The 9,727-nt window shown below is 47.5% G+C and overlaps 1 protein-coding gene across 1 annotated transcript; it reads left to right on the forward strand.

Annotated features, from left to right (window-relative positions):
- Positions 1-828: 828 nt before the first annotated feature.
- slc16a8 (solute carrier family 16 member 8) lies at positions 829-9,081 on the forward strand. The gene is made up of 5 exons (XM_068019905.1): positions 829-861; positions 1,265-1,493; positions 2,451-2,594; positions 5,494-6,369; positions 7,368-9,081. The coding sequence occupies exons 1-5, from the start codon at positions 829-831 to the stop codon at positions 7,718-7,720; spliced, it is 1,635 nt and encodes a 544-aa protein (XP_067876006.1). The 3' UTR covers positions 7,721-9,081.
- The last annotated feature ends 646 nt before the right edge of the window (positions 9,082-9,727 follow it).

Genomic DNA, 9,727 nt, shown 5'->3' on the forward strand with positions numbered 1-9,727 from the left:
GTGGACTATACTGAGTTTGTTTTGCGTCTGAATCCGATGCTTAGGTTGACGCTGGGTGATCTTATTATCTTTTTTTGTAGTGATTAGATATGGGTGAGTGGCTTGCGAGGGCTATTCAGAGAGAAGTCTGCAACCACACTGCCATGGGCCTGGAGTCACATATAGGCCAGCAGAATTCCTTCTCTAAAAGACAATAGTGAACCAAATGGGCTTGTATGACAATATGGCAGTTCCATGGTCACTAACACTGCAGCTCCAGTGGTGCAATTGGTTTGTACGTGGTATTTATTGAGCAGTACAATTAGCAAGCTATGCTGAGGGCTTTGAGTTTGAGCCTCACCTAGAGCACACGTCTGGGGGGGGTTGGTTAGCTTTGACGGCTAGCATGAAATGCAGAAAAACGCCAACAGCGTCGGGTTGAATCCCCATCTTCGCTGTGGTAGCTCATGGAGGCCTGCCTCCTCACCTTGCCCCATGCTTGAGGAGTGGTGACCCTCAAGCTATACATCACCAACTGTCTGTCTCTAATGGGGAGAGAAGCCTTTGGGACTTTGGCTAGAGAAATCACTGAGACTAGCAATTTAATCCAGATTTATTTAATTAATTTTAAATTTCCCCAACTCCTATGATGGGACCTTTACTCATACCTCACAAATTATTAGTCCAGGCCTTTGGATTACTCATCCAGTAACATAACCACTAAGCTACCATACCTGAAGAGGAAAAGGCTGTTGTAGGGCGAGACTTGGTGTAGATGAGTCTGGGTCAGTGATTGGATTTGGGTTGATATGGATAAGTCTGGGTTGGTAAGATTGGGCCTGGGTTGGTATGGTTTGGGTTGGTATGGATGAGTCTGAGTTGGTATGGATGGGTCTGGGTTGGTATGGATGGTCTAGGTTGGTGTGCATTGGTCTGGGTTGGTATGGATGGGTTTGGGTTGGTATAGACGGGTCTGGATTGGTATAGACGGGTCTGGATTGGTATGGATGGGTCTGGGTTGGTATGGATGGGTCTGGGTTGGTATGGATTGGTATAGATGGGTCTGGATTGGTATAGATAGGTCTGGGTTGGTATGGATGGGTTTGGGTTGGTATAGATGGGTCTGGGTTGGTATAAATGGGTCTGGGTTGGTATGGATATGTCTGGGTTGGTATAAATGGGTCTGGGTTGGTATGGATGGGTTTGGGTTGGTATAAATGTGTCTCTCTCCTGTCTCCAGCTGCTGCTCTTTATTTCTTTGCTGAAGTCGTTTCTTGTTTTTCAGGTACCGATTGTGCTGATGGGTAACCCAGGAGGCTCACAGACAGTCAATCCCCCTGATGGAGGCTGGGGATGGATGGTCCTCACCGGTTGCTTTGTGATCACTGGATTCTCCTATGCATTCCCAAAAGCTGTCAGTGTGTATTTTAAGGAACTAATGCATGATTTCCACATTGGTTACAGTGACACTGCCTGGATCTCCTCCATCATACTCGCCATGCTCTATGGCACAGGTGGGTCTTAGAGGTAAATCAGTCTCTGTGGTTCACTGCCAGTTTGTTAAGCCTCACTGTGAATCATGCACAGTGCCAGAGAATAAAGTCTACTGGGTTGGCGGAGTTGGAAGGGGAGATGGGAACAGGGGCAAGGGGTCAGAATCAATGCCAGCCTCACTAACGTGGCTCCTTCTGCTGCCTTTTACAGCTGATGGATTGTAGGAATCAGTTCCCAGAGGAGTCTGTATTCAGTGTTCACAAATGCTGTCAACATCTCTTAATCCCTTTGGTCTTTTCAAGCTTGAGAATATGATCACATTGAAAAGTGCAGCCTTTGGGAGGGAGAGATTACTAGCGACAAGGGAACAAGAGAGTCACTGAGAGCTGGAGACATAGAAACCTCTCTAAATGATTCAGTCCCAGATGGAGTATTGTGTCCAATTCTGGGCACCGCACTTTAGGAAGGATGTCCAGGCCTTGGAGAGGGGACAGAGGGAGATTTACAAGAATGGTGCTGGGGATGAGGGACTTCAGTTACGTGGAATGATGAGAGAAGCTGGGGTTGTTCTCCTTAGAAGGTTAAGGGAAGCTTTAACAGAGGTGTTCAAAATCATAACTTTGATAAGAGTTAATAAGGAGAAACTGTTTCCAGGGGCAGGAGGGTCAGTAACTGAAGGACACAGATTTGTCAATATCCAGGTCTTGATCACTACCTTTAAAAACCTTCTCAAAACCTATCACTTAGACCAAGCATTTGGTCATTCTGCCTAGCCTCACTCTTCCTGGTTCAGTGTCCAATTCCCTTCCCCCTGTGGGAAGCATCTCAGGGTGTGTTTGCTGTTAAATGATTTGGATCCTGCTTTTCTCCAAGGAAGCTCCACATGATATTGGGTAAAATCCCACTCTTGCTGAATGTTCTGTTGCTGTTTGTCGATTATAGTTTGGTCACTTCACTGGCACTGCTGTCTGTCACAGGGCCCTTGTGCAGTATTGTGGTGAACCGCTTTGGGTGCCGATCTGTCATGTTGGTCGGAGGTTTATTGGCCTCCTCTGGAATGATACTGGCTTCGTTCTCTGCAAACATCACCCAGCTCTACCTGACTGCAGGCGTGGTTACAGGTACGTTGCATTGGAAAACCAAGACTAATTAAATGCTTAAAGATTATCAGGCCCTCTGACCCTTTCATGGTATTTACTGATGACAAACGTTAACCAAAGTGACAGACACACCTCACCCTCCCTCCATGAAAACACCCTGTGTAGCAGCAACACGAGATCAGCATCACTGAACCTGTGGAGCTTGGCTCAGGATGTCCCTATGGGCGTGTCACAGCAAATCCGATGTATTTGAATGGTGCTGGGATACAATTCTGAGTTAGGAATGTGATCTCCTCAGGTACTGCCTTCCTCCCCTTCAAATCTGCCATTATCCCTCTGCAAAACCCTTCCTTGACCCCACCGCCCTCACAAATTTCTGTCCCATCTCCAGCCACCTTTTCCTCTGCAAAGTCCTTGAAAGTGTTGTTGCCTCCCAAATCCGTGCCCATCTATCCTGGAACTCCGTGTTTGAATCCCTCCAGTCAGGTTTCTGTCCCTGCCCTGTACCGAAACAGCTCTTATCAAAGTCACAACTGACATCCTATGTGACTGTGACAAAGATAAACTTTCCCTCCTCATCTTTCTTGACCTGTCTGCAGCCTTTGACATGGTTGACCACACCATCCTCCACTAATGCCTCTCTACTGTTGTCCAGCTGGGTGGGACTGCTCTCACCTGGTTCCATTCTTACCTATCTAATTGTAGCCAGAGAATCACTTGCAATGGCTTCTCTTCCTGCTCCTGTTCTATTACCTCTGGTGTCCCCTGAGAATCTATCCTTGGCCCCTGTCATGATGGCTGATTGTATGTTTGGGCTTGAGTATTAGATACTACACGATACTTGGAAGAGAAACTGAAACGAGCTCTCTGTACTATGGAGTCATTTCACCTGGGGGATTGTGGTAAGGTCAGATAGCAAATGTAGTTAAATCTGTGACTTCAAAGAACAAAGAACAGTACAGCACAGGAACAGGCCATTCGGCCCTCCAAGCCTGCGCCGATCTTGATGCCTGCCTAAACTAACACCTTCTGCACTTCCGGGGCCCATATCCCTCTATTCCCTTCCTATTCATATATTTGTCAAGATGTCTCTTAAACGTCGCTATCGTATCTGCTTCCACCACCTCCCCGGCAGAAAGTTCCAGGCACTCACCACCCTCTGTGTAAAAAGCTTGCCTCGCACATCCCCTCTAAACTTTGCCCCTCGCACCTTAAACCTATGTCCCCTAGTAACTGACTCTTCCACCCTGGGAAAAAGCTTCTGACTATCCACTCTGTCCATGCCGCTCATAACTTTGTAAACCTCTATCATGTCGCCCCTCCACCTCCGTCGTTCCAGTGAAAACAATCCGAGTTTTTCCAACCTCTCCTCATAGCTAATGCCCTCCAGACCAGGCAACATCCTGGTAAACCTTCAAGTGTGATTCTTTCAGCCTGAGATGTGACAGCCCCCTCCTATTTCTCATCTGTATGCTTTGGAACTGTTCACTACATTCTCTCTTGGCATTTCTTCGGGAAGGTTGTAGTCATCAGTTGCAGGCCCACTGATGGCTAGTCAGGCCTATCTGTGAACGGCAGATTCTCCCACAGTGGGTACAAGTGAAGATGTACTCGCTGCTGGGGACAATTGGATGGACCCTTCTCCTTTTCTCTTTCGTGCTGGTTCTTCGCTCAGTCTCAAAGGTGGCTGTAGCCCTCCTGATGTAGCATCTCCAGGCATCACGATCTGCGGCCTGTACTTCCCACTGGTGATGGTCGATGTGACACACAGAGAGGGACTTCTTCGGGGAGTCCTTGAAACGTTTGCATGGGGCCCCTCTGTTCCTTACAACATGATACAACACGATCTTGGACAGGTTACTGTCGTCCATCCGGGCAACATGATCCGCCCAACGCAGTTGGCTTTGCAGGAGGATGGCCTCGTTGCTGGTGATGTTGACTACATTAAAGACACTATATCAATGCAGTTTGCTGTTTTAGTCTTTATCTCTATTTCTTCCCTCATCTTTGTCCCTCACCTAGTCCCTTAGTCTCTCCCCCTCTTTCCCTGTCTCTCTCCTCCAGTTTCTCTCTTTCTCTGCCTGTCTTTCCTTCAATCCCTGACTGCATTACATTTCCAAACATACAGATAGCTAAAGACCCTCTAGTCCATCCATCCAGACTGTCCCACACAATTGTAATAGCTGGTGTATCACAATATATACACCTAAAACCATATGATCCCTGGGAGATGTGAAAAAAAAGTTACAAAACAATTTGGGGGAAAAAAAATCAGGGAAATTCCTCTATGACCCAACAGGACAATCAAATCTAGCCCAGGAGATCACTAACCCGGAATTCCTACCTTTCTGTAAGACGCGATGCCTGCCCCAACCACAAATATAGCCAGCTCGTTTTAAGCAATTGAGCAAATTGGAGTCTGCTGCATAAGGTGGCAGTCTGTTTCAGAGATCCAATATTCTCTGGAAAAAGAATTTCTTCCTGACATCTAATCTAGCTTTGGCCTTACACAGCTTAAAATTGTGACCACTGATCCTACCTAACCTATTTAATTGTCGAACAAAATTGTCAACAGGAACGCAATCTAATCCCTTCATATTATAAACCCCAATCAGATCACTCCCTCAGTCTGCACTTCTCTTATGTTGAGTCCCAACTTTAAAAGAATATCTTAATAATTAAGATGCTTTAGACTGGGAACTTGCCGAGTGGCTTCCTGTTTGATTATTCAGAAATGTTCCACCTTTGGAATCTTTGTTTCACCCCTGTACTGTGTAACCACTTCATTTACCTCACTGAATTCAACTTTGACCTTGCATTTTAGACAAACTAATGGGGGAGGATCATTCCTTTGACCGATCCTCAATGTTTAAGGGCTTGTCCTCGTTTAGAGCTAATTAATTATCTCTGTCTCCGCCAGGTCTGGGATTGGCAATGAACTTCCAGCCTTCTCTCATTATGCTGGGCAGGTACTTTGATAAAAGGAGGCCGCTGGCTAATGGACTGGCAGCTGCCGGGAGCCCAGTGTTCCTCAGTGCCCTCTCACCATTCGGACAAGTGCTGCTGGATTACTATGGCTGGAGAGGGGGCTTTCTCATCATGGGGGGTTTGTTACTCAACTGCTGCACATGTGGGGCTGTCATGAGGCCTCTCGACAGTCTGAAAGGGAGCAGCAAAGACAAGTCCGAGGTAAAGGAGATGCTTCCTGCTACCAAGGGTGACTTCACCAGCTTGGAGATGGAGAATTCCGAACAAGTTGGGACCAGCAATAGTACCAAGGGCAGTGGCAGGAAGAAAGGTGCAGGCAGAAAGAACCAGAAGCTGCTGGATTTCAGCGTATTCCGGAACCGAGACTTTGTCATCTACACCATCTCCAAGTTCATCCTAGTGCTGGGGCTGTTTGTGCCTCCGATTATGATTGTTAACTACGCCAAAGACATAGGGGTGGCTGATACCGAGGCTGCTTTCCTGCTCTCCATTATTGGCTTCATTGACATCTTTGTCCGGCCGCTGAGTGGGATTGTGGCAGGTCTGGATTCGATCCGCCCTCGAGTTGCCTATTTCTTCAGTTTCTCGATGCTGTGCAATGGGCTGACGGATGTGCTGAGTGCCAAGGCATCGACTTACACCGGGCTCGTCGCTTTCTGCATTTTCTTCGGTGTGACCTATGGGATGGTTGGGGCTTTGCAGTTCGAGGTTCTCATGGACATCGTGGGCTCCCAGAAATTCCCCAGTGCCATTGGACTGTTGCTGCTCATCGAAGCTTTCGCTGTGCTCATCGGGCCCCCATCGGCAGGTCAGTGACAACCAGACTCCAGAAACACCACCCATCAATACCCCACCCTCAATAGCCCCACCCCAACTGCCCCACTCCTCCCTCATGCGGAGAGATACAGACACAGTCACACGGACAAACTCAAACACCCTCAGGTTTGGGCTGTTTCCTGTATCTGCTACAAAGGCGAGGTTAGTTACTAGTTTTTATATAACTCTCCTCCTTGCCATGATAAATATCTCTGTTATTGTGACCTTTGCTTACTGCATTGTTCTAATGTAAAGGGCAGAATTCTCCTGAGTGTGGGGGGTGGGGGCTGCCCACTAAAATAGTGGGGAGCCATGTCGGGACAGTTCCCTGCGCATTCCCACTGCGGGGAATTTTCCCAGGGGTAAGCAGGAATGCAGATTTGCTGCCAATTGTAAGGTGGCAGGTGACCAATCTGCAGGTTTAAGGCCCCAATTAGGGACCATTCAGAGCACTTAGCAGCATTTTGCCAGCGGTGGGGTGTCCCCTCCTCGCCACCTCTCCAGCTTAATTGAGATAGCTTCCCTGTGGCAGTCTGGGATCCATCCTGCAAACAGGGGACCACTGGCAAGAAGGGCTGTACCCTCGGGCCAAACAACTGCCAGAGGGGGTTTCCCCTCTGATCCAAGGGACCTGCCTGCTTGGCCCTCCTTTAAAAAAAAAAAATTCAATTATTTTGACCCCTCCGAGGGCTCCCGGTGGGGCTGACCTGTGATTGGGCTGGCAGCATTCGGACCCCCCAAGGATGGTGAACTCCGAGGCGGCCAATTAGGAGGCCGCCTCCTGGAAAACGTCACCGCCGGTCTGGATCACAGCAAGTGTGGGCTCGGAGCCCCCATTCGGTCCCAGTGCCAGGGTCCCAAACCCCACGGGATAAATCCTGCCCAATGGGTCTTGAAATAGGCAACGGGATAGTCAGCATTTCCAAGTGGAGTTTGGGTTGGAGATGGGATGAAAGGGCTGAATCTCTGACTATCTGACTCTCCCTGCAGGGCATCTGGTTGATGCTTTCAAGAACTATGAGCTCATCTTCTACATGGCAGGCTCTGAACTGATTCTCTCAGCTGTCTTTCTGTCAGTGTGTTTCTACCTCTGCCTCAAACGTGACCAGCCCAAGAACCAGAAAGAAAGTGTGGAAGTGGAAGATGTGGGATGTGAGGCAGCAGCGGTGGAAGATACAGGTGTGGAGCAAGACTACACGAGGGGCCTGAGTGAGAGCCCCATGCATGAAGGATCCCAGGAACAGAGATTAGGCACCGTGGAGAGAGACCAAAGGGATGACAGCAGTGTGACAGGCACAGAGAGTGAAGGCACAGCACAAGCAGAGTGTTCCAAGAAACGCTAAAAAAAAATGCCTGTGTAAAGAGAATTCTGCCTGCTCACTGCCAGGAATAATCTCTGTACTGGGTCCAAACTGGTGAAGCAGTCAAAAGTAAAAGTAATGGAGAAGCAAAGCCTTGTCCTCTCTCTTCCCTACCTTCCCCTCCTGCACCCGCCAATTCCTTTTCTCCTGTGTCCCTCTGCTCCCCTCTTTGTCCCCTTCCCTTTGTCCCCCTTTCTCTCTGGATGTCCTGCTCACTCATGAGTACTTAACTCACGAGTAAATACCTTCCTCACCAATGAATGTCTAGTTCTCCACGCAATGCTCTGCTCACGAGTGAATGCTCTGCTCACGAGTGAATGCTCTGCTCACGAGTGAATGCTCTGCTCACGAGTGAATGCTCTGCTCACGAGTGAATGCCCTGCCATCTTCCCATTGAAGTCTTTTACTGTCTCTGGTTCTCTGCTGCCTACCCAATTACTCCTGTTCAATGTCCCCTCCCCTCTCTCTTTGTCGTGTTCCCCTCCCCTTCCTTCATTTCCCACTTTCTATTCTCTTTCCATCTTGTGCCTCTCCCTTTCTCCTCCCTTTTATCTCATTTTCTTTCCTCTCCTCCCCTTTCTCTTATTTCCCCCTTGTGCACTTTTGCTCTCTTCTCCCCCTTTCTCTGCATCTTTCCCTCTTGTCTTCTCTGTACTTTTGCTCCGCTTTCTGTGTCTCTTACCCCCCAGGTCCCATTTCCCTCATTTTCCTTTTCCATCTCTTTCCCCCTCCCACTCATTTCCCATCCTTGTTTCCTTCTCTTGTTCCCTTTTCCTCTCTCTCCCACTTTTCCTCCGTCCTAGATCCCTCACACTCAGATACACTCCCTCACTGGTCGATATGCATGGCCCTCACTGTAACAGTATGGCAGTTAGTTAAAGAATATATTCCTGGTGGAACATGTGACTGATGTTTTACAATGAATGGTTGGAGAGAAAAAAACACAATTGTTTGAATGATGCTTAAATACGAACAAAGATGCTGCGAAAAAGCAATCAGCGGATCTTAGTGATTCAGAATCTCTGTAAATCAAGCCAATCAAAAAATGGGTTCGAGCTGTGACAACTCTAGTGTAACTATTACAATTGTTAGTGACTGTTCGTTTTATAATGTGACTTGTGAGCGTGTGTGTGTATCTGTAAATGTCTTTGTGTGAGTCAGTGAGTGCGGGTGTGCATGTGAGTGTAAGAATCAGTGCAAGTGAGAATGTGAGTGTGTAAATGAGGGACATATGAGGGTGATTGTGCACGAGAGTGAGTGTGATTTAAGTATTTACTAATTCATCTATGACCTTGACAGTCCTGTAACTGACAGTCTGCTAGAAAGGATTAGATTATATTCAATTGCTCCTGTACTATTATTGATTTACATCTCAATAAAAATCTCAGTAACAAACTTCCATTGCAAATATTCATTTTGTTGTGAAAATCCTCATTAAAAGCCACACCTGAGGCACACAGTACCTCACCCCAACAGGCAACTCCTTTATACCGCATAACTGTCAACTCTGTGTTCCAGACAAGTAGACAGGAGTGTACAACATCTGGGGAGTTTAATGGAAACTGGCTGGCTGAGTGACTGTACAGGGTTTTATGGGGAAAGAATGCTGGGCATTCAACTGGGTGTGAGTGGGTGGGGGCTAACATCCCAGAACATTGAAATCAATGGGTAACACAGTCACAGCCCACTTTTTCAACTGGAGGGAGGTATACAGTGACGTTCCCCGGGGCTCATTACTAAGACCACTGCTGCTTTTGATTACATTAATGACTGGACCTGGGGGTACAGGGCACAATTTTGAAATTTGTAGATGGCATGAAACGTGTACAATGTACAAGTAAACAATGAGGAAGATAATGATAGACTTCAAGAGGATAGACAAGCTGGTGGAAGGGGCGAACACATGGCAGATGACATTTAACGCAGCAACATGTGAGGTGATACATTTTGTGAGCAATAATGAGACAATACAAGTTTAATGGTATAATT

This window comes from Heterodontus francisci, chromosome 41 (assembly GCF_036365525.1).
Source record: "Heterodontus francisci isolate sHetFra1 chromosome 41, sHetFra1.hap1, whole genome shotgun sequence".
In the NCBI taxonomy this organism is placed as follows: domain Eukaryota; kingdom Metazoa; phylum Chordata; class Chondrichthyes; order Heterodontiformes; family Heterodontidae; genus Heterodontus; species Heterodontus francisci.

What these genes read in the sequence shown, in the direction of transcription:
- slc16a8 (XM_068019905.1), top strand. Translation starts at nt 829, where the DNA reads ATGGTTTGGGTTGGTATGGATGAGTCTGAGTTG. An exon ending in GTATGGATGAGTCTGAGTTG is followed by an intron (nt 862 to 1,264) that starts GTATGGATGGGT and finishes CTTGTTTTTCAG; the next exon opens with GTACCGATTGTGCTGATGGG. An exon ending in CATCGGGCCCCCATCGGCAG is followed by an intron (nt 6,370 to 7,367) that starts GTCAGTGACAAC and finishes CTCTCCCTGCAG; the next exon opens with GGCATCTGGTTGATGCTTTC.